At 43.9% G+C, this 25,247-nt stretch overlaps 1 protein-coding gene across 5 annotated transcripts in view; it reads left to right on the forward strand.

Moving 5' to 3' along the window:
- Positions 1 to 25,247, forward strand: part of LOC119161142 (SH2 domain-containing protein 4A) — a 417,994-nt gene that overhangs the window by 375,693 nt on the left and 17,054 nt on the right. For all 5 annotated transcript variants that reach the window (XM_037413493.2, XM_075879855.1, XM_037413491.2 and 2 more), the window contains 4 exons: positions 7,961 to 8,117; positions 16,761 to 17,103; positions 18,980 to 19,118; positions 23,343 to 23,655. In XM_037413493.2, coding sequence (XP_037269390.1) covers positions 7,961 to 8,117; positions 16,761 to 17,103; positions 18,980 to 19,118; positions 23,343 to 23,655 — 952 coding nt within the window. The remainder of the gene's footprint in view (positions 1 to 7,960; positions 8,118 to 16,760; positions 17,104 to 18,979; positions 19,119 to 23,342; positions 23,656 to 25,247) is intronic.

A 25,247-nucleotide genomic window follows, 5' to 3' on the forward strand; every position in this document is an offset into this window, starting at 1 on the left:
GGCTTTTGAGTGGTCTAGAGACGGATGTACACGTGTTTGTGTTGGGATATGGGAAAGCAAACATTGCAGCCAAAGTGATCGTGCCGTCATCATCGCCACATTACAAGGTGAAGCGAAAGATGAAACGGGGCTGTAGCGTCTTCTCTGGTCGAAATTGCAGTGTACTAATGTTCTCACTCGCGCCTCAAGCTCTTAGCATGAATGCCGTGAGAGGCGAGGGAAGGACCATGATCATGATGAGCAGTGATGATGCCGTGACAATTTCAAGCAAAGCACTTTGTAAAACTCAGTGGCTGAAAATCGCCATGACATGAAGCCGCAACAAACGAGCACGCCGTTCGGCCACTCACCATGATTTGCACCGCGAGTGGCCGCGGAGCCATCAATTTTTCGAAATGCTCTGAGTATTTTGCAAGTACGCAGGTAGTGTGCATACACCAATAATATTGTAAATCTGCGAGAATGGCAATGTACCACGACAGTTATGAAGTAAGCATCTTGCATTTCGTACACCTGATGCCACCCCATCGCTGTGGTCTCGTGGCTAAGGTACTCGGCTGCTGATCCGCAGGTTGCGGGATCGAGTCCTGGCTGCGGCGGCTGCATTTCTGATGGAGGCGGAAACGTTGTAGACCCGTTTGCTCAGATTTGGGTGCATGTTAAAGAACCCCAGGTGGTCCAAATTTCCGGAGCCCTCCACTGCGGCGTCTCTCATAATCATATGGTGGTTTTGGGACGTTAAATCCCACATATCAAATCATAAACACCTGATGCACGCATTTAGCTGTTAGTGCTGATCAAGGGCAGCAAGAGCTCACTAATGGGGAAAATGTGGCCACTTTTGTGCAGGTTTTTTTATTTATTCATGGTAGCATTGCAGAAGAATGTCTTCCTACAATATTTTTAATTCCTGCTCAAAGCACTAATGTGTCGGCCACGGGGGCTTGTGCCACTGAAGCACTGAGGCGCTGCTGTAAGCTAAGACTCTCAACATTGCTAGCCTACTACACCACAAGTGGCGCTTGGTGCGGCTTTCAAAGGGCTCCAATTGGTCCCAAACAGAGTGTATAAGAAACACTGATGTAAGAGTCAAACTGGTATAAGAGACACTAATGTGCCTAGATTGAAATAGGTGTTGATAAGAAAATGCACATGTGGTACCCTGCCTATTACAGGCATCTCGTATAAAAAGCAAGAATTGCTCTCTGGTGCTTGCTTCTTATGAAGGGGTTCAACTGTATTTGAAAATATCGAATAACGAATCGAATAGGGCTATATTTGGTTTGGTACTCTAATACAATAGTACATGTTTAAATATTTGAAATACAGAATATTTTTCAGTTTTCAAATATTCAGCACTGATGGGAGAACCTCAATACAACTAAACTTTGGAACAGCTAAAGGTCATTCTTCTCTTAATCCGTAAGGTGATCCGCACACAGCCCAAGTTTCTGCAAGACTGCCAACACTATACTGATTGCTGAATGAATGAGTTTTTTCTTGAAAACTCCATTGTTCACTTTTTGCTAAGCTGAAGCTGTATCGCATTATTCAGCTTCTGTTTTCACCTTGTAGTAACTGCTTGCAGCTTCGCGACTAACAACAGATGTGAGTGTTGCGATTGCATAAATTGTTCTTGCAGATTTAGATTTAAGTGCCGATTTTTAAATGCTTTCGGCGCACAGGCCATGTTGTGATGACAGCTTGATCAGCATCATTACATCCTTAGCTGTGTCTGTGGTGTTTGGTTGAAAATTGTTTATCTTATGTGTCCCAGTTTTATGTAAAAACAGGTGGCAGTCTCACATTGATAATGTTAGTGAATGCATATTTGCTCATACAGTTAAAAAATATTACGAAAGCTCTAGTTCATGCTGTATACGTGCTTACCTTTGTTTTCGTAGTTGTGGTCATCATCATCATCATCAGCCTAACCACGTCCACTGCAGGACAAAGGCCTCTCCCATGTTCCGCCAGTTAACCCGGTCTTGTGCTTGGTGCTGCCAATTTATACCCGCAAATTTCTTAATCTCATCTGTCCACCTAACCTTCTGTCTCCCCCTAACCTGCTTCCCTTCTCTGGGAATCCAGTTAGTTACCCTTAATGACCAGCGGTTATCCTGTCTACGCGCTACATGCCCGGCCCATGTCCATTTCCTCTTCTTTATTTCAGCTATGATATCCTTAACCCCCGTTTGTCCTCTAATCCACTCTGCTCTCTTCTTGTCTGTTAAGGTTGCACCTACCATTTTTCTTTCCATTGCTCGCTGCGTCGTCCTCAATTCAAGCTGAACCTTCTTTGTAAGTCTCCAGGTTTCTGCTCCGTAGCTAAGTACTGGCAAGATACAGCTGTTATATACCTTCCTCTTGAGGGATAGTGGCAATCTACCTATCGTAATTTGAGAGTGCTTGCCGATTGTGCTCCACCCCAATCTTATTCTTCTAGTTACTTCAATCTCGTGGTTAGGCTCTGCGGTTATTACCTGCCCTAAGTAGACATAGTCTTTTACAACTTCAAGTGCACTATTACCTATCTCGAAGCGCTGCTCCTTTCCGAGGTTGTTGTACATTACTTTCGTTTTCTGCAGATTAATTTTAAGACCCACCTTTCTGCTCTCCTTGTCTAACTCCGTAATCATGAGTTGCAATTCGTCCCCTGAGTTACTCAGCAATGCAATGTCATCGGCGAAGTGCAGGTTACTAAGGTATTCTCCATTAACTCTTATCCCTAACTGTTTCCATTCTAGGCTTCTGAAAACCTCCTGTAAGCACGCGGTAAATAGCATTGGGGAGATTGTGTCTCCCTGCCTTACACCCTTCTTGATTGGTATTCTGTTGCTTTGTTTATGAAGCACTACGGTAGCAGTTGATCCCCTGTAGATTTCTTCCAGAATGTTTATATATACTTAATCTACGCCCTGATTCCGCAGTGTCTGCATGACGGCTGATATTTCTATTGAATCAAACGCCTTCTCGTAATCTATGAAGGCTATGTATAGTGGTTGGTTATACTCTGAGCATTTCTCTATTACCTGATTGATAGTATGAATGTGGTCAATTGTTGAGTAGCCTGTTCGAAATCCTGCTTGTTCCTTTGGTTGATTGAATTCTAATGTTTTCTTTACTCTGTTAGCAATTACCTTTGTAAATAGCTTGTATACTACAGAGAGCAAGCTGATCGGCCTGTAATTCTTCAAGTCCTTGTCATCTCCTTTCTTATGTATTAAGATGATGTTAGCGTTCTTCCAAGACTCTGGTACTCTACCCGTCAGGAGACACCTCGTAAACAGGGTAGCTAGTTTTTCTAACACAATCTGTCCTCCATCTTTCAGCAGATCTGATGTTACCTGATCCTCACCAGCAGCTTTGCCTCTTCGCATGCTCTCCAAAGCTTTTCTGACTTCTTCTATCATTACTGGTGGGGTGTCATCTGGGTTACTGCTAGTTTTTATAGTATTAAGGTCGTGGTTGTCTTGGCTACTGTATAGATCTCTGTAAAACTCCTCCACTATTTTAACTATCCTACCCATATTGGTAGTTATTTTGCCTTCTTTGTCCCTTAGTGCATACATCCGACTTATGCCTATCCCAAGTTTCCTCTTCACTGCTTTGACACTTCCTCCGGTTTTCAGAGCATGTTCAATTCTCTCCATGTTATACCTTCTTACATCGCATACTTTACGTCTATTAATCAACTTCGAAAGCTCTGCCAGTTCTATTTTGTCTGTTGTACTTGACACTTTCATGATTTGACGCTTCTTAATTGGGTTCTTCGTTTCCTGGGAAAGCTTGCCAGTGTCCTGTCTAACTACCCTGCCTCCAACTTCCACTGCACACTCCGTAATGATACTCGTCAGATTATTATTCATTGTATCTACGCTAAGGTTGGTTTCCTCACTAAGAGCAGAGTACCTGTTCTGCAGCGACACTCTGAATTCCTGTACTTTCCCTCTCGGCGCTAGCTCATTGATTGGCTTCTTGCGTATCAGTTTCTGTCGTTCCTTCTTCAAGTCTGGGCGAATTTGAGACCGTACCATTCTATGGTCACTGCATCGTACCTTGCCAACCACTTTCACATCCTGCACGATTCCTGGGTGTGCAGTCATTATAAAGTCTATTTCGTTCTTATTTTCGCCATTATGGATCCTCCATGTCCACTTGCGGTTTCCTCGCTTTCGGTAGAAGGTATTCAAAATCCGCAAATTATTGCGTTCTGCGAATTCTACTAGTAGCTCTCCTCTGGCGTTTCTGGTGCCGATGCCATAATCTCCTACTGCCTGGTCTTCAGCCTGCTTCTTCCCTACCTTTGCATTAAAGTCGCCCATCACTATAGTATACTGTGTTTTTACCTTACTCATTGCCGATTCCACGTCTTCATAAAAGCTTTCAACTGAAGCGTCATCATGGCTGGATGTAGGCGCGTAAGCCTGTACTGCCTTCATCTTGTATCTTTTATTCAGTTTAATTACAATACCTACCACACTTTCATTAATGCTATAGTATTCCTCTATGTTGCCAGCTATGTTTCTGTGAATTAGGAACCCCACTTTTAGGTCTGTTCTGTCTGCCAGGCCTCGATAGCAAAGGACGTGCACATTCTGTAGCACAGTATAGGCCTCATCTGTCCTCCTAACCTCACTGAGCCCTATTATATCCCATTTAACACCTTCTAGCTTCTCAAATAGTACAGCTAGACTTACTTCACTAGATAAGGTTCTAGCTTCAAACGTTGCCAAGGTCAGGTTCCAATGGCGGCCTGTAGTCCAGAGATTCTTAGCACCCTCTGCTGCGTTGCAGATCTGACCGCCGCCATGGTCAGTTGCTCCGCAGCTGCTGGGGACTGAGGGCCGTGAGTTATTTGACGTATGCATGTGGGAGGTAGTGGCCAGATACTGCACCAGGGTGGCCAATCCTTCTCTGGTGAGGGAGTGCGTTCCCGGCGGTGGTTACTGGTGAGGCCACACCTCAGGCCTCTTAATGCAGTTCCATCAACACGTTTTTTTTTTTTTTCCGGTTGGGAACTGCGCGGCACCGGGATTTGAGCCACGGACCTCTTGCATGCGAGGCGGATGCTCTAACCACTATGCCATCGCCGCACCCAGATTGTTATGTTCTAAATGTAGGTTTCAGCGGTGTATCAGTCAAGTTTGTGGTTATCAGTCAAGTTTTGGTTGTAAAATGTTTTAATGAAATGAGATTTCTGCTGATTACCCCCTTAATTAAGGGTCTAGAGAGTACGGAGTTGGGCCTCCGATTAGCCTATGGGGTGCTGTTTATTAATATATTAAGCGGACCAAATTTAAATTCGATTGTGAGGTGATGTTACCAAATTAATCTTTTTTGTGATTAGGCTTAATTTTGGTCACGAAATAGTTCCGGTACTATCACTCCTGTCCTGATGAAACCTGAGCGGCGACAGGTCTACAACTAGGGCTTTGCACTGTATGAGTTAGAAGTTTCCCGGTAGGTTATTAGCAAAGTTAAAAGCGATCGTAAGGGGGAAAAAAAAAAAATACGTTGTTCAAGACTTTGATCTGACGGGCGTACCTTCTCCCGAGCAGTGAGCCACCCTCCTCCTCTGAGGGAGGGAAGACGCAGGCGCCACACGTTTATTAGCGGTTCTCATTATATTCTTTCTAACTCTGTATCTTCCGGTTACCTTAAGCTATCGAAATTATTTTTACACGGAAAAAACTTGACTGTTGTGTTCTAAAAGAAGATATTAGCTATTTTTGGGTGGCATTTGTAGCTCCTTTTGAAAATTTGTTTTGATGAAATGAGCTTTTTGCTGATTACCACCTTAATTAAGGGCGTAGAGTGTACGGAATTGGGCCTCCTGGTAGCCTATGGGGTGCGGTTTATTATTATATTAAGCGGACAAAATTTAAATGCGTTTGCGAGGTGATATTACCAATTTAATCTTTTTAGTGATTAGGCCTAATTTTGATTGCGGAATAATTCTGGAACTATTAAACCTAGCCTGATCAAACTTCAGTAGCGTCAGGTCTACCTTAAGGACTTTCAACTTTATAAGTAAGAAGTTTTCCGGTAGAATATTAACGAAGCTACAAGCGATCGTAAAAAAACACGTGGTCCGACTGTTGTTTTCACAGATTCACACTGTTTTCCGCTCCAAAAATTTAAAATTTTCGTTTGTAATAGCAGTATTTGTAGCTGTTGAACTCCTCGTATCTTCACGAACAAATAGACACCACTCTGACCCTCCTAGAACCAAAATTGCTAAAGTTATAGGTAGATATGTGCAGAGCTCACTTACCCGTGCTGCTGACGCGGCCGCTCCCATGCCATGTTGTATTGATTGAATATGAGTATTGCAGCCGTCAATTGTGGCAGCCGTCAATTGTGGTAGTCTGAGTCAATTAAAACTATAAAACTAACTGTAATGATGTTTGGTGAAAGTTTGTGAGCATTTGTTTCTAATAAAATGTTATGTTATGTTATAAGATTGTTTTCAAGATTGTCTACTTACTATTGGGAAACTATTCGTACAGCATTCGATTACTATTCGATTCGGTGTCAATGCAATTCGAGTCATATTCGATTTGGTTCCGAAATTCACCTTATATCTGATTATATTTTCATCCTAGGTTTAGTTCTGTTGATTACTTCATGTAGGTAAGCGTGTGGTATGTTCTTGTGCTGTGATGCATGTAAAAGAAAAAATTGCCATGCACTTTTTCATCCCACAAAGCAACAAGAAAATCTGTAGAAGGATTTCTGGGAAAGAAAGCTTTCTAATTGACGAAAATTTGTTCTTGACCCAAACAATTGTTTTTTCAACTGGGAAACTTTCTTTGTTAGGAATACGTGCAGGTCTGCATCTATATTCGTGTTACTAAAGAGGAGTATTATTGAAGACTTCTTAGTATTGTGAAAAAAATTGAGTTTCATAATGCATTTGGTTGTACAGTGTTTGATTCGAGGGAAGGCATTTCACAAAAAATATTGACAAAGTGAGACAAAACTTTGGTAATTTCTGCAGCCCTTAAGAAATAACTTAGGAGTTAATGAATTGAAAGAGCACAGGATTGTCATACAGAAATTAGGGTGTAGTCTTTCTGATAGAGATGTCCCTGGTTTGGAGCTAGGAAATGTAACTTATACAAAATGTTTCAGGCAAGTTTTTTTGTGGTACATGGGTTCACTGTGTCACTAGTTTGAACTGTGGCATATTTCATTGACATCGGAGTCTCAACATTAAAAACAAGATTTGAGGTGAAATCGAAATTTTTAGAGGTCAAAATTCACAATCATAGCAGATTTCAGAATTTGTGAGGCAATTTCTCAAAGAATCTGACAAGTTTTTGCTAATAATTTTCCAGTTATCAACATCTGGATGCAATTAAATTGAAACACTATCTTGAATGCACATTTACTGAGGCTATGCATGCTGCAACACACTTCGATTGTGCATTACTTCAAAGTGTTCCTATGAACAGGATATTTAGTGGGGGTGCATTGTTTTCTTACCGATTAGTTTTCGCTAGGAAAGGGACATGTGATCCAATATTGGTGATTGAAAACTTAAATTCTTAAATTTCGAGTTACTGAGCCACAAACTTGCAATGAAGCAGGCAGTAGTGAGCGACCCCTTGCTGATTTTGACCATCTGTAATTCCTGAATGTGCACCTAAACACAAACACAAACCCTTTTTTCTCTTGTAGCCATTGAAATGTAGCTGCAGGGGCTGGGATAGCACTTGCAACCTCGAGATATGTAGCACATTGCCATAGTAGTTGGACCACCACGAAAGGTAATGTTATTAATTGAAGATTAGTAAAGTTTGGATATAAATAATTAGAGTTTTTGGCATAGATCTTGACATTGCAATGTAGACAGCTTCGCTGTGTTGCTTTCATTGTCATCTGGAGGTCTGAATGGCAGGTTTCATGCCCGTGTACATTGCTCCATGCATGAGTGTATCCCTGTCACTCACAGGAAGCAAACGTGTGGACTTCCTGTTGGGCTCTGATGGCAAGCCATGGACTTGGGTGATGGGTGAGCATCCCGAGGACTCCACCATTGAGGAGATCCTGGAGAAGGAGACCAAGGAAAAGGCTCGTATTCAAGCAGCCCAGGAAGCCCTTCAGCTGAGGTATGCATCGCGTTTATTTAGTTGTCTCGGATGTTTACAGATATGTGTTCTGCCAATGCAAAAACCTAAGTTGACTCTCTTGCAGTGTGCGCATGCAGCACTGTTTCTGTAATGTGACTTGATTGAAGAAATATTTAGGCTGGGGACAAGAACTATCCCACCAACATGACGAGGCTGTTTGCTGGTTTACAATGTCGCTGTATTCATTTCAATAATGCACTTGAAAGCAAAACAAGCAAGAAAAGCAAATGAAGACCTAAGGGGGCTTTTAATAGCCTAAGTACCGTTACCACGGTCAGTCTGGGCCAACACAGGCTCATCCATTGGCCATTGAGTGACTCGAGGGACGAAAATGTCAACGTGAGCTTGCGAGAGCTGTTGATTGTAGTTGTGATGATGTGAAGAACTGAAAGCAGAACTTTAATCGCCCGAATTCCAACTTGCGCATTATGCAGTTAGGCTTAAAACACCCAAGTCTGGTTGCACGACTGTTTCCAAGCATTGTGACACGGTGGCTTTCACCTGCTTACAGACACGAAAACATCCGGAGATGTGGACTGAATGTGATGGCCAGCAATAAAGAAGGTGCATGCAAACCTCGAAAACCTGGGATTTTCAGGAAATTTGAACACTTCTTGCAAAAGTCGGGGAATTGTTGGGAAATGTTTGATAAACCTGGGTGCGTCATGGACACTGACTGATGGCAGTCTGTTTGACCGTCATAAAAACAATGTTTACCTTTGATCACAGCTTATGAAGTCACTCGTTTTTCTGTAGATACAGCTAACAGCCACGCAGAAGCATAAAAAAGGGTAGGGGGCAGTGTTGATTCTACCGATCACACAACGCATCTCAATTCCTAAGCATTACATTGCCTTTGCCCATGAAGTTCTGCTTTCTTGTCTTGGCCGTCACCTAAGCTTGATTTGAAGGCATTCTGGTTTGTCCAGAAGCAGTATGAGACAAGGTTTCCAGGCCAGGTCAAGCTTGTTCAGTGGTGACGCAATAATAGACATCCCAAAGTTACCCACTCTTTTTATGCAGCTGCCCTGGTTTCTTGTATGTTTTCTTTTTTTTTTTGAACTAGTCGGAGGCTCATTCCCAATATAGAGATAGTTACAAGGTTTCTTAGCAACGTTTAACGCTAGAACCTTATCTAGTGAGGGAAGTCTAGCTGTACTATTCGCAGAGTTAGAGGGTGTTAAATGGGATATAATGGGGCTCAGTGAGGTTAGGTGGACAGATGATGCCTATACAGTGCTACAGAATGGGCACATCCTTTGGTACCGGGACTTGGCTGACAGAAGAGAACTCTAAGTAGGGTTCCTGATTCACAAAAACATAGCTGGCAACATAGAGGAATACTATAGCATTGATGAAAAGGCGGTAGGTATCGTAATTAAACTGAATAAGAGATACAAGATGAAGGTGGCACAAGCTTACGTGCCTACATCCAACCATGATGACGCTTCAGTTGAAAGCTTCTATGAAGACGTGCAATCTCTAATGAGTAAGGTAAAAACACAGTGTACTATACTAATGGGAGACTTTAATACAAAGGTAGGGAAGAAGCAGGCTGGAGACCAGGCAGTAGGAGATTATGGCATCTGTACTAGAAACGCCAGAGGAGAGCTACTAGTAGAATTCGCAGAACACAATAATTTACGGATTTTGAATACCTTCTACCGAAAGCGAGGAAACCGCAAGTGGACATGGAGGATCCATAATGGCGAAAATAAGAACGAAAGACTTTATAATGAGTGCGCACCCAGGCATCGTGCAGGATGTGGAAGTGGTTGGCAAGGTACGATGCAGTGACCATAGAATGGTACGGTCTCAAATTCGCCCAGACTTGAAGAAGGAACGACAGAAACTGATACGCAAGAAGCCAATCAATGAGCTAGCGCTGAGAGGGAAAGTACAGGAATTCAGAGTGTCGCTTGAGAACAGGTACTCGGCTCTTAGTGAGGAAACCAACTTTAGCGTAGATACAATGAATAATAATCTGACGAGTATCATTACGGAGTATGACATGGAAGTTGGAGGCAGGGTAGTTATACAGGACACTGGCAAGCTTTCCCAGGAAACGAAGAATCTCATTAAGAAGCGTCAAATCATGAACGTCTCAAGTACAACAGACAAAATAGAACTGGCAGAGCTTTCAAAGTTGATTAATAGGCGTAATTTATGCGATGTAAGAAGGTATAACATGGAGAGAATTGAACATGCTCTGAAAAACGGAGGAAGCACCAAAGCAGTGAAGAGGAAACTTGGGATAGGCAAAAATCGGATGTATGCACTAAAGGACAAAGAAGGTAAAATAACAACCAATATGGATAGGATAGTTAAAATAGTGGAGGAGTTTTACAGAGATCTGTACAGTAGCCGGGACAACCACGATCTTATTAGTATAAGAACTAGCAGTAACCCAAATGACACCCCACCCGTAATGATAGAAGAAGTCAGAAAAGCTTTGGAGAGCATGCAAAGAGGCAAAGCTACTGGTGAAAATTTGTTAACATCAGATCTGCTGAAAGGTAGAGGACAGATTGTGTTAGAAAAACTAGCCACCCTGTTTACGAGATGTCTCCTGACGGGAAGAGTACCATGGTCTTGGAAGAACTCTAACACCATCCCAATACATAAGAAAGGAGATGACAGGGACTTAAGAATTACAGGCTGATCAGCTTGCTCTGTGTAGTATACAAGCTATTTACAAAGGTAATTGCTAACAGAGTAAAGAAAACATTAGAATTCACTCAACCAAAGAAACAAGCAGGATTTCGAGCAGGCTACTCAACAATCGACCACATTCATACTATCAATCAGGTAATAGAGAAATGCTCAGAATATAACCAACCACTATACATAGCCTTCATAGATTACGAGAAGGCGTTTGACTCAGTAGAAATATCAGCCGTTATGCAGGCACTGCGGAATCAGGGCGTTGATGAAGTATATATAAACATTCTGGAAGAAATCTACAGGGGATCAACTGCTACCATAGTGCTTCATAAAGAAAGCAACAGAATAGGAATCAAGAAGGGTGTAATGCAGGGGGACACAATCTCCCCAATGCTATTAACCGCGTGCTTACAGGAGGTTTTCAGAAGCCTAGAATGGGAACAGTTGGGGATAACAGTCAATGGAGAGTACCTTGGTAACCTGCGCTTCGCTGATGACATTGCATTGCTGAGTAACTCAGGAGACGAATTGCAACTCATGATTACGGAGTTCGACAAGGAGAGCAGAAAGGTGGGTCTTAAAGTTAATCTGCAGAAAACGAAAGTAACGTACAACAACCTCGAAAAAGAGCAGTGCTTTGAGATAGGTAATAGTGCACTTTAAGTTGTAAAAGACTATGTCTACTTAGGGCAGGTAATAACCGAGAAGCCGAACCACGAGATTAATGTAAATAGAAGAATAACAATGGGGTGGAGCACATTTGGCAAGCACTCTCAAATTATGACATGTAGATTGCCACTATCCCTCAAGAGGAAGGTATATAACAGCTGTATCTTGCCGGTACTTGGCTAAGGAGCAGAAATCTGGAGACTTACAAAGAGGATACTGGTTGAATTGAGGACGACGCAGCGAGCAATGGAAAGAAAAATGGTAGGTGTAATCTTAAGAGACAAGAAGAGAGCAGAGTGGATTAGAGAACAAACGGAGGCAAAGGATATCATAGTTGAAATCAAGAGAGGAAATGGACATGGGCCGGGCATGTAGTGCGTAGACAGGATAACCGCTGGTCATTAAGGGTAACTAACTGGGTTCCCAGGAAAGGCAAGCGGATTAGGGGGAGACAGAAGGTTAGGTGGGCAGATGAGATTGAGAAGTTTGCGGGTATAAATTGGCAGCATCAAGCACAGGACCAGGTTAACTGGCGGAACATGGGAGAGGCCTTTTTCCTGCAGTGGACGTAGTCAGGCTGATGATGACAATGATGATGATAATGACATGGTTTCTAAGTGGGCTAGTTGGTTCATTGACATAATGATGGAGCAGCGAAAAATATAGGACAATGAACACAGGACAGAGCGCTGCATCCTCTGTGTTTCGCTGTCATAGTTTGCCCTGTTATGCCATAATGACAGATTGACAGTTTTTCAAGCAGGCTTACGAGTAGGGAAGTATGCTTAGAATTATCATAGAAAACCTGGAAACGCTGGGGAATTCGGAAAAATTAAATTAGTAGACTCCATGATGGATTTTACGAAGCATGTTGTTAAAGTGAAGAAACACAGTGGGCACGTGTTTTGCCTGTCTGAACACAGATATCTTTGTGGCTGGTATGCTACAAAACTGTGTATGCCTCACTATATCCATTTCTGCCCAATGCAAGTGCCCATAGCCAAAATGCCCAGTGCAACTTAATTTTAAGACTTAATAATCCCACTCCTTTTTCGAAAAGAGCGACAGATGATCTGGTTGGTAAGGTAAACTTGGATATAACGAAATTCATAAATTACTAGAAAATTTGTTATAAAATGTATTTTGTTATATACAGTTTTGGTATGAAAATCTAGAATTTAAACGCTCAAGTTAAACAAAAGAGGGAGTGAAGGGAGAGCTAACCCGAAATTCTTATTTTACAGTAAAAAACTGCATTATTATTGCGATAGCAATCGTATGGACATTCTCGGCCGGTTTTCACCGTTGCCACCATGTTCCGTAACAAGTCCAAATTGATGCAACTTCGAGCGAAGTTGCATAAAACACCGAAACTTGTTAAGCTGCTTGCATACCAAACATATATTAGACCTAGACTGGAGTACGCCTCCGTGGTTTGGAGCCCTCACCAAAAACACTTAGTTACCAAGTTAGAACGTATTCAGAGGCGTGCAGTACGGTTTGTGTGCTCTAGATACAGAAGGCGGGATTTAGTAACTGACATGCTCAATTCATGCAATTTAGAACCACTGGAAATTTGAAAACAAAAACAAAAACTTAAAAAGTTATATCGCATAATGCAATGGATATTAAAAATACCTAAAGACGAGTACATACGCCTTCCCAGAAAACGTAGTGCTAGATTGAATCGTGATGCCCCCATTAAACCTTTCAACGCTCTCACTGACATCTTTCGGTGGTCATTTTTTCCGGATGATATAGAAGAATGGAATCATTTACCCGATCATGTTGTTAATAGTACCTATGTGCAATCTTTTGACAGAGAAATCGATCCTTATTTTGGTCATGGTTGAATTGAACTAGTGCCAATTTCAGTTTCTTGTGTGCATTGCTGTTTGAGTGCCAGTTGTTTTGGTTTTTTGTTTGTACTTACTATTCTACTTCCTCCCTGTTATGACCCTCAAGCGATGATTGACAGTATTATTAAATAAATAAAAAATAAATAAATAACATTACCCTGCGCATTCTAACTTTCACGAGCGAGTAAAAGCGCACGAGTGCTGTTGCAGCAGAAACTAAATGAGTCGACCCACCCCTATCACATGGAAAGTGCATAAGATAACATCTCCTGTGTGTTGGAACTGCCGTCAAATGCTCAAACAGAAAGTAAACCACCCGTCTTTAACAAGTATGAAACAACGTGGGGAGGGAGGGGGTTATTGCTCGAGTAGTAAAAATGAACTTGGATTTTAAGGGCGGTCGCTATCGCTGGCACGCTTGCTATATCGGCGAGTATCAGTGTGGTTTCAACGCGAAGGGACTGTTTCACCCTGGAGTGGCCGTATTTGCTAACACCAGCGTTTTGTAGGAGTACCGTGATATTGGATCCAAAATAGTTGACTGCCAGCCTTACTTCTTATAACATTACAATTTTGTAGCCTTAGTTTTACTGGCCTCGCTGAGCCAATTTCGCATGGCACTGGTCTGCGCATGCGCAATGATACTCCGCCGCCGCCGTGCGCGGCTCGCTGCCGGTGTGCGTGCAATTCGATGCGCTGCGCAGCCGATCAGTGGTGTCACGCACCGGATCCGGCACCTCCCTCGCACTCGGCCGCGGCCGCGCGCGACTCGCCGCCGCCGGTGTGCGCTTTCCAGAGGAGTGCCGTCATAGCCTTAGTAGACATATGGACGCCGACGCGCTCGTCTTCCCTGTGCAGTTGTCATCTGACACTGCACTGGAGCCACTTGATAGCACCTCTGACTGGCGTTTGCCACTGTAATATAGCCATCAGCTGAACCTTTGCTAAAGCTACGTATATCCTGGCATAGCTGAGCTAAGCCACTGCAATTTTTTTTGCTATCGCGTTCATTGCTTTACATTCAATGCGCCGTCATGTTGCCGGAACTAATAGGCTAATCGCGAAAGCTACCATCCTGCGAACTCGTGGCGCGGTGCGAGATAGAAGCGCGTGATGAATCGACCTCCGAAGACCCGTCGTCGTCGTGGTCTTAGAGAGTTTTTATCAGCGCCTAATCTGACATCCCCTCGGTGGTGACGACACGGTTGTCCAAAATTAAGAAAAGTCACAGTATCACCGCATGGGCGAAGCAATGAATGCGATAGCAACAACGTGGAATGTTACGCTGAGAACGGCATCTAGATCGAAGTGTGCAGCGTGCTGCTCACGCACAAATGGCGCTCGAAAACAACACACACAGGACGAGAGCGAACTAACAACGTTTGCTGCTCGATGCTTAACGCGCTGTTTAAACAAAAACGAGCCAAAAAACATAATCTCAGCGCGAACTAACAAGTGCCCTAGTTGTTACTTCGCTATGTTTGAAAAGTGAACTTTTTTTGCAAACGGCTCCTGTCCAGTGAGCGAAGTGATCTTTGTGCACCCGACAACTAAATGCAATCGTTCTGGTCAAACTCAAAGGCGCGCCAGCGCCTCCCTACCGGCGCCGAAGTCTCCCCATCGGCGCCGAAGGATAAGCGCGCACGCACAAACATCTAACCCTCCCATCTCCCCCCGTTTGCAGGGCAAAATACGTGTGGAATATAAGCGTGCGTCGGCACATCGTGACGAGCTGAGCGCTGAGCACAGGTGGCTCTTTTTTTTTTTTTTCTTAAAGAAGATAGTCTTTCTTGGGGTACTTCAGCACAAAAATTTTGGTCTGTCTGTCCGGTTGTCTGTTTGTCCGCCAAAACGATACCCCAAACGGCCAAAATGTTTGGAAGGAGAGAGACGATAGCTTTCGGTACATTTCTTTGACCGTAAAGCGGTCATAATGAAGGGAAACCGCAAAACGAAAATAAGGAACAACATTTAAAATAATAAACATTGTTTAAATGACAGGTTACTCACGAGTTTCTTTTGAGGTGTGTGGCGAGGTATATGAGCTCCGCCCCACTCTTCATCATTCACCCCGTGGATATGCTGTAATTTTTTTCTTTCTTGAGTTTTCATTATATAGAAAGTCGAGACTGTCCATAGAATTGCTGTCACAATGACAAAAAAAGCAAAGCTGAACGTCGTCGGTGGCCATACCATGCGCGCGCACGGCGTCGAAAACAGAGCGAACGACACGGACACAGACATGAATATCGCAAAAAAATGTTCGGTAAAGCGTCCCCATATTCAGCGCGGCCCCACATATGTTACGCTAACTTTTGCGCGGTGCACTACCAACGTGCAAAAGTGGTTTTATTATTATTTTAGGGGGGGGGGGGTTTGAAGGGGGGGTGACACTCGCGCATGCACCTGCGGCGGTGAGAACGGCGGCAACGCCGACTTGTGCATCCCGGCTGCGGCGGCTGCATTTCCGATGGAGGCGGAAATGTTGTAGGCCCGTGTGCTCAGATTTGGGTGCACGTTAAAGAACCCCAGGTGGTCTAAATTTCCGGAGCCCTCCACTACGGCGTCTCTCATAATCATATAGTGGTTTTGGGACGTTAAACCCCACATATCAATCAATCAACGCCGACTCGTGAAATGCAGGCCTGCCTGCACGCTTCACGCGCACCTGCGCGCTGTAACGAGCGCTTATTTTCGCCTGGTGCGCCTTGCACGCCGCCACTGCTGTGCACTACGTTGGTGGTGGGGCAACCGCCGAATATGTATGCTCGCACCAAAATGACAAAATGCGGTGCAAAATTTCTAGATTGTCCATGGGGAAAACTCGTTATATCAAGGTTGTCTCCCGCTGTTTTGATACATAGAGGTCGCAAATACATGTCTCTATGGAGCAACGGCGGGGAATAGAAAAATTTCGTTATATAGAGGTTCATTATAAGCAGGTTTAACTGTAGAAGATAACTCGGGTGGTAGCACAAAGACTCACATATACGGCTTTCATCATCTTTGATTTAGCAGTAGTATTGTTGACCAAAATTAGACTTTTGTTGTGCAGCACATCATAGTAAGGAATCCAAACTAATTTTGATTACCTTGTGCCCTACAACATGTGCTCGATAAATGGCACAGGCATTTGTTTGTGGACCTCACTCCTATTGTAACGTGGCCACCACCATGTCTAGAAGTGAAAATTTGTTTTACTCTAGCCCAAGGAGTGATGAAAGTACGCACTACCTCGTGTCCCAGAGCTCTTGCGCTATGTCTGTGCCGGTTGTTTTCGCCGGGAAAACATTCTCCAAATTTAATAGCCTCTTTTACTGTTCGTTATAATACATTCTTTTCTTGTTACTATGCAGACAACTGCAGAGTTTAGAGCAAGAGGTAGCACAAATTTTCTGACATCTGCCTTATCTCAACTCGTTGGTAACAGAAATCAAGAGGAGCAGCAACAAAAGCAACAGCAGCAGAGGCAGGAGCAGCAGCAGCAGGAGCAGCTTTGGCAGCAGCAGCAACAACAACAGCAGCAGCAGCCGCAACAACAACAGCAAAAGGAAATAGTGGTGGTGCCAACGACTCCTTCACCTCCACCAGACATACCGAAAGACTGTATAGAGGAAGTGGTTCGGTTGCGGCGCAAAAAGAAGCCCCTGGAAGGCTGCTTCTCGTTGGAGAAAGAAGTGGCTGCCCTCCTCCAGGACTCGGTGGTTGCTACATCGCGGGTCTCCACGGTGGATCGGAGCATGTGGCTTTCTCAGAAGCAGCAAGAGATTAAAGTGAGTCTCTGCTTTTGGTGCCCGAGTCTTTCTGTTGTTGCACAGGCCATTTTAAAACGTGGCATCAAGCCTCTGAAAGGGAAGTGTAGGACCTTGCCATGTTGAAATGCGATTGCATAGTTTTTTTTTCTGAAATACTTGTGAAAATGCGAGCAATTACCTACCATACTTCACTCGGTTACAACCTAGAAAAAAATATGGTGGCTCCATCCACAACACTGTGGCTCGCCTGCCAATCATTTGTAAGAAACAGTGTGTGCTAGCCGATTCCCGCTCGACCCGCAAGCGCTTTTCCTCGGCTAATGTAACTACTACGCATTTCGGGATTTAAAAAGTTTGTACTTATTAGCTAAAGTGTTGCTTCTGGTTGAGCGGTGGTGTCAGAATTCCTAACAAAATGTACCAAGGCGCTCATTTTTCTGACTTCAACTTTTCTGACATAAACAATGTCAATCTGTATGGGGAAACTAGGGTCAGCTATATTATGCACTGGAATAGTGCTCAACATAGTGCGAATGAGTAAGTGCTGTTAGAAAAAGCCTTTACGCAAATTCTCTGTGGGAGGGACAGTGATGTCTGTTTGAGGAGCTGACATTTTTTTTTTCGGTTGTGACTAAGTATAATGTGCACTTTTTTCACCATTCTGCCTGTTCATGTGGCAGTTTTAGTGGCGGCATGCTGCTTCAAGCATGCTTCCACGTGTTTTTACTAGCGTGGTTAAGTTGAGATTCTGCGTTCAGCTGTGGGCCACTGTAGATAGAATAACAGAGCACTGAGCTAATGGGTAAGTATTCATTCTAAATAAACGGGGCATGCAAACACTTTCACAAGAAGTCGTGACAAAGTAATAATTCAGAAATGCTGCGGTGTAGTGTCACGACTTTTTTTCTTGTGATCATGTTTGCATTGTTAAGTTTGGCCTGGAAATTCGTCTGGGCAGACGTCATTGTGCGTAAGCCGGTCTACTGGGGAGGCTCTCAATCTCTCTGGCGCCCAGTCTGCCAGACGCTGTCGAAGATTTGAGCAATTACCCAGACCATGTGGCGAGCGAGGGCGAGTTCCTGACTTACAGCTATGGACCCTTTCGTCGTCTCTTCGAGCAGAAGCGGTGACTGATGCCCTCGGCGACTCATCTGGCGATGGGGAAGCTGTTGTGACCGGCGCCAGAACTGACGGGGGAGCTCTGGCGCCGGTCACACTCTTTTAATCCTCAATCACGTAGCCGACCGGCGGGCTGCCTATGCTCGTCAGGCATTGTCCCTGCTAGCCCGAGGGGGAGACGTCGTGTCGCCACGACGTCGTTAACCGTTCGAGAGAGGACAACAAAGACAGCATCTTCCTGGAAGAGACCGCGGCGGCCACCGCAAATCACCCTGCTAATTAGGCGAGCTGTGCAGCAGACCCTTTGATGTGCGCTGTCAGGATCTTGGGACCTCTCGACTAGCGACTCAATCACGACTCAATATTGGACGTGCACAAGGGCCGTGCAAACTCGTCCCCCTCACCTGTTGTGTGTGTGTGATTGGTGTCCCACTCGGAGAGGAGGAGCCCGACAAGGCTTAAAACAACGCCGCAGAGTGCTGGACGTCGCTCTGAATTATGTAACGGTTCAACCACCACGCTTGTGGTTTGTGAAACCACTGACCTTTCTTTGCTGTAAATAAGTGTAAATAGTGTCATAAACCTGTTTTTGTTTTCGTATCCTCCTGCGATCCTCCTTCCCACCCTTAACAGCATGCCCTGCCTTTTTAGAATGTAGTTGTACTACTTCGCTTTCATGAGGTGTTAATTAATGCATTCTGAAATGGTATGTACGGGATTCTTTTTTGTATAATGCTGGCACATCTAAGGGCTCTTGCACTTTTCCCACGTTCAGAATCGAGAGGAAAGCCTGAAACAACTGATGGAGCAAAGGTCACAGGAGATATACCAAGAAATCAAGGCCCAGCAGCGCAAAAGTTTTGAGGCTGCTGAACGTGAGAGCATGGTTCAGGAGGAATTTTGGATTGAGCAAGGTAACATGTGTGGAAGAAATGATGCGAAGTCTTTCTTACATTGTTTTGTTAATGAAGTGGTTGGCACTTCCCCTTGGAGGCTGTGAACATGCTTTATGAGCAATTATTGCTCACTGCTGTGCGGCTGCTCGTCATAAGCTATGCCCCACGGGCTTTTTTCTTTAAGACTGGAGAGAAATTGACCCTTGTGTTAACATAAAGGAATCGTGGGAACATGCTAGTTCCTTACTCTACAGCATAGTAGTTTGGATAAAAGCCACCGTTATCACATGTGGTGTTTGGCTCTTGTGTGTAGTTACTAGCGTTTTGAGCCCTTAAACCAAACACTTAAGCAGTGGAATCAATGAAATAAATAAAAATTGTGGTACCACTGGTTTTTATTGCTGCATGATCGTGCAAACTATTTACCCCTTCTAAATGATGCTTTAGTTAGTTGTAATCCTCTCAAGTTTCCTTACGAGAAGTCTTAGATTTTCAGCAGTCTCACTTTCCTACAATATGAATGAGAAGGACATCTGGTTCCACTGTCTGGGCCAGTTTTTTTTTTTTGATGGGCTCCATGCCATCATGGGAATAAGAGTTTGGGTTTCAAAAACTGCGCAACAGTTACTGCAAAATATGAAGTTAGGGAGGAGACACGAAACGAAGGGTTCACTATAAGCACAAACTATCAAGTGAATTTATTGTAAAAAAGCTTGCACGAAAGAAGACTTTCAGGAAATGTAAAGGTCGGTTTTCAATGAGGGTGGGGGGGGGGGGGGGGCGGCAGCAATTTCGCTGAACTGTTTTCAGGTTCTACATGTGGAGTGATTACTATTTCGAGATGTGGCGATGCCTCAAAGTTATTTTCCGAGTATGCTGACTCAAATTGTTATATCTGCCTTCTCATGAATTCAATTTCCGTCGGGGTTAGTAGAATGGAGCTTGATCTGACACAGGCTCTTCCCTGGTCGGATAATTCTGGCCGAATCAAAGAATAAGACTACACGCCAAATTCGGGAAGTATTTCACATATTGGACTAAAAAAGCGCATGAATCAGATCAAGCTCCATTCTACTGACCTCAACAGAAATCGAATTCATCAGAAGCCAGATATAGCAATTTGAATTGGCATACTCGGGAAAGAACTTTGAGTCATGGCCACATCTCGTAATCGTAATTATCCCACGTGTCGCACCTGAAAACAGTTCAGCAAGATTATACCCTCCCCCCTGACCCTCATCGAAAACCAATCTTTCCCTTTCCTGGAAGTCTTCTTTGCCCCAAGCTTATTTGCAATAAATTCACTTGATAGTTTGCGCTTGTAGTGTTCACTTCGTTTCGTGTCTCCTCCCTAGTTTTGTGTTTCACAGTAACTGTAGCGCAGTTCTTTAATCATGAAGAACCAAGCTCAATACCTCTTTGCTCATGCTTTGTGTGTCTTGGAGGCCTATGTCTGTTGGTTTTGAGCGAGGCTTGGCCAGAAACATGCACGTGGAGGCATAAATGAAGCGGCGTTAAAATAAAGCCTTGATATTTTCATTCATCCATCTGGCATCCATTTTTAATGTTTACTTTTACTTCGTGATATCAAGCCTTTAAAAGAATAAGTGCATAATAAGAAGTCGCAGAGCCAACAGTAACCTTCCTGTATGCTTTCCAAACTTCTGTTTCGTCTAAATGTATATCCGAGTAAAATTTTTCATATATACAGAAATATTGTTTTCATGTAAAAAAAAACAGCTCTTTGCATGTTTTTCTATTAAGAGATGAACTATCGTGAGATATAGAATGCTGCCAGACGTGTTTTCGAAGTGTTCTCATTCTTTGAATATGATGTGAATCTTATTCTGGCATATAAAACTTCCTCATGCATACAAAAATGTACAGCACCAGTTTTCTCTTTACGAAATTGTAGGAAACTCTGCTGGCCATAGTTACAGCTTCAGTCATCTGGGCACCATTTCACCTTTGTGTGCATGTGTTTAGGTGCAATTTGATTGTCATAAGTATGCTCAGCCTAAGCACACCATGTTATAGAAACTATGAAAGTTATGAAAGTCGCATGACACTACTTTTGAAGTTGCAAAACTTTTGACAGCGTGAGTGAGTGAAGCGCCGTTGTGAATGTCCATTTTCTACTACCTAGGAGAGCAGTAAGTGTTATTCTGTTAGCGATTGCAGGTCATAAAAATAGTTTCCAGGTATTTCGAGGCATGTGTGGGTATGACATTTTGTGAAGTACCGTATTTATTCGATTCTACCGCGCCCTCAATTGTAACGCGCACCCGATTTTCACCGCGAAAAAAAAAAAAGTAAGACATCAATTGCAACGCGCACCCATTTTTCTCGCTGGCCCGCACGATCACACCACTCAAAAAAACGACTCCTTTCGGGAGCGTCTTCCATTTAAATATGAGGTACGGGCGAAGCTTGTGCCCATCTGACGTGTAACAGAGCATTGCCGTCACTGTAGTTTTACCGTGGACCGATGTCAGCATGCGAACTTGCTTCGCCCCCTTCTTCTTGACGGTTGTGGTGCCAGGCATGTCGAAGTAAAGAGGCGTCTGATCGGCTCCCGATTTGCCCAAGCAGGTAGCCGTTGTTGCGCCCCAAGTTTAGGACGAACCTCTGAAAACTGTGAAGCTTTTCATCGTACTCCTCCGCAAAACTTTTCGCATATGCATGTTCCCCTTTGGAGGAAAAAGCCTTTCCTCTTCATAAAGTTAGTTAGCCAGCACCTGCTCACTTTAAACTGGCTCCGCATTAGGCCTTTTTCTAAGACTAATTGCATAGCCCGCACTTGGAGCAGTTCTGTCGTCACGGGCCGCTGTGCCGCTCGCTGCTCAAGCATATACTCGCCGAGCAGCTCTTTAATTTGCGGAAACCAACCCTGCTGTGATCCACAGAAGCCTTTGCGTGAAGCATTGCTGTCGACAATCTTCTGCTTTTGTTTCCGCCGGTCCTGCACGCACGTTTCGGGAACTCCGAACGACCGCGATGCGGCCCGATTTTCGTCCGTTTCTGCACACGCGATGACTTTTCTTTTAAAAGCGGCATCATGGTGCACTCGAGTTTTGGGAGTCAGCCCTTCCACGCCGTCGATTCTAATGCACTACTAGATGACGAACTCCTCAGCACACGTACGAAGTGCCGCACATGGGAAACACATAGGCGGAAATGGCCGACGCGCCATGCCGACGCACGTAGGGGGCGGCCATTTTGGATTTGCCGATGGCAATAGATTGACCGTAATTTTTTTGTTCGTACTCGATTCTAACGCGCATGCCATTTTTGAACTCGCTTGACCGGAAAAAAGGTGCGCGATAGATTCGAGTAATTACGGTAAAAGCACGTGTAATTGTATTTCATTATGACGGCCAAGTTAAAAATGACTGCGTCTTATACACCAGTTTCTTCTACTTGTTTCAAAAGGAATAGGCAGCATCTTAAACAAAGGCATCACCTTTACACTAGAAAAAAGACGCCCGAAAGTTGCACAATATTTTTAAATGCTAATAAGTGTAACTGTTCAATTTATGATGCGAGAAGTGTCTACTGCATGCTATTGGCAATTTATAAAAAAATTTTTGTAGAAAGTGAAAGTATTGGTGTTACAGTTTAATTATAGCATAATACCTTGCACCACTTCATGCAGTACAAATATGGCAGTTCTTTCAGTCACGGTGTCCACATTTGCAGACGCGAACTTCAAAGGGGCTTCACACACCGCCTGTTTCTTCAAATGACTTGAAACTCGGTGTGCCCATTACTGCTGCTTTTCTGAATAGACAACTAGCAGTCATTTAATTTCATTGTGCTCTGTATGGCTCCAGATGATTATTTTACTAGAGACACTACTATGTTTGACGATCATTCAACGTGCCGTGGTCCAGGAACAATGTGAAAGGTATTTCTTTCTGCTGGAAACGAATACAACCAAAAAAAAAAAAAAAACTGCATGCATTTCGGGCCTAATTATTTTTATTCAAGTACTGAAGCTGGCTGGTGGCAGAATAACTACATAATTAGTTGCACGATCATTAACTCTATAGTGAAAGTCATATGAAACAACACTATAATTCATTTTCTTTCTTGGAATGTAATATCGAGTGCCTTGGAAATATGCCACGCGAATTTCATGCGTTTCTGACAATGGCAACACAATGCGTGTCTGTCGATTGGCTGGCTTGTTCCGAGATTGCGAATCAGGTTACTCTAATTTACGCTCTCCTGTCCATACAGAGAAGAAAGCAAAGGAAGTGGAGAAGCAGATTCGAGAGATAGCACGTATTGCCCGTGAAGAACACAAGAGGGCGCTGCACCTCGGCAATGGCAAGACGCTGGCTTCAGTGGACATGAGAGAGCCCGTGATGAGCCTGAATGGAAAACCCCCAGTTCCTCCCAAAGTGGTGCCTCCAACTCTCCCTGCCACGCCTCCTCCGAACCTTGTGATGAATGGCACTAGCAATGGCTCCATCAAGAATGGCATTACCACAATCACCACTACTACCACTGGGAGCCCCACAACAGTCATGCCTTCTCATGCCACATCCAGGTGAGTGCAACAGCGGAATCTCACTGAGTACAATAGACTCCCAATAAACGGAACCTGAAGGGACCAAGAAAATGTGTTCCGTTTAATCGGAGCTTCGTTTACTGAGAGATAAACAGGTATGCAGAATCCTAGTATGGAACCAAATGTGCTAGGAGCACTTGTTCCACGTAAGCATAAAAGCTTTTGGGTACAGTTGAACCCCTTTATAAGAGACATGCAGCGTGTAGTAACTCATCTTTAATAGGAGCTGTCTGCCTGCTATAAAAAAGGGTACAACATATACATTTTCTTATAGACGCCTATTTCGATGTACAGTCAACTCCTCTTAAATGGAACTCGAAGGGGATCCATTAAACTGTTCCATTTATCATACGTTTCATTTAAGCAAAGTACACCTATTTAGTGAATCAAAACCTTTATTCGAATTGCACAAACCTCATCTTACTCATGAGGATGAGTAGGAGAAAAAAAGGAGTGAAGGGTTGTCTGTTGGGCAAGCTTAAGCTGTTTTTTCACAAGGTATGCACCCATGCCTGACTGACAAACTGGCCAGAAATTCTGGACAAGCCTCATGCTCAACATAGCGCTGCAAAAGTTCAACAGCCTCTTTAGCTGATTGGTCTGGTGGCACCAGTGCACTGGCAATATTGTCATCACATTCACCGCCGGAACGTTGATCCTCATCTTGCACTTCGGCAATCATTTCCTTTTACAGTCTCCTCACGACAAGTACGAACATTTTTATCAATTTATTCGTAATCTTGCAGCGTGAAAGGGGCAGAGAGCACGACCTCACTGAATACTGCCTCAATGTCTGATTCAGCAGGGCTTCCTGCTTAATCAGGTACTGCTTCTTGCACTTGAAAGCCAGCATGATGAAAGCATCTGTGTATTGTTGTTGCCTTCACTGCTTCCAGACATGAGCCAAAATGTGGATGGCTGCCAATAAATCTATGCTGTAGCATTTCCCGCTGTGTGCACAAAGCAGCATTCGATAAAGCAATTGTATGCAGTAATAAACTTTAATATTCTGAATAACCCTTTGATTCATCGGCTGGATCACTGCCTGACAAGAAGATTGGCTGGCAAGAATGGCTTGATGTCTTTCAACCTGACCATGGGCTGGGCAATTATCCACGATGAAGGCAACCTTCCTGCCCTGCCTCATAAATCTTGCCTCTTCCTCCTGTAGCCAGTTCTCGAAAATCGCCATGGTCATCCACCCTCTTCCGTTCGCATGGTACGCAACGAGAAGTGTCAAACGCCTTTGAAACAACGTGGTTGCCTTGATTTTGCTATTGCCAACAGCTTAAATTTCTCATCTCCTGCCATGTTTTCACCCACCAGCACAGTGATGCGATCTTTACTACATTTTCCTCCACTACAGGCTTCGCCTTTGAAGGTAAGAGTCTTTGATGGAAGTGCCTTATAAAAAAGACCCATCTCGTTGACGTTGAAGACGTCTTGTGGCTCAAAGCTCATCAAAATTTCCTTGCACTGCCCGTGTTGACTGCAGCACTTTCACCTGAGATTGCTTTGAAGACTAGGCCATGGTGTGTTTTGAAGTGGCTGAGCCATCCGTCGCTTATGAC

Source organism: Rhipicephalus microplus, chromosome X (genome assembly GCF_043290135.1).
Source record: "Rhipicephalus microplus isolate Deutch F79 chromosome X, USDA_Rmic, whole genome shotgun sequence".
Classification (NCBI taxonomy): Eukaryota; Metazoa; Arthropoda; class Arachnida; order Ixodida; family Ixodidae; genus Rhipicephalus; species Rhipicephalus microplus.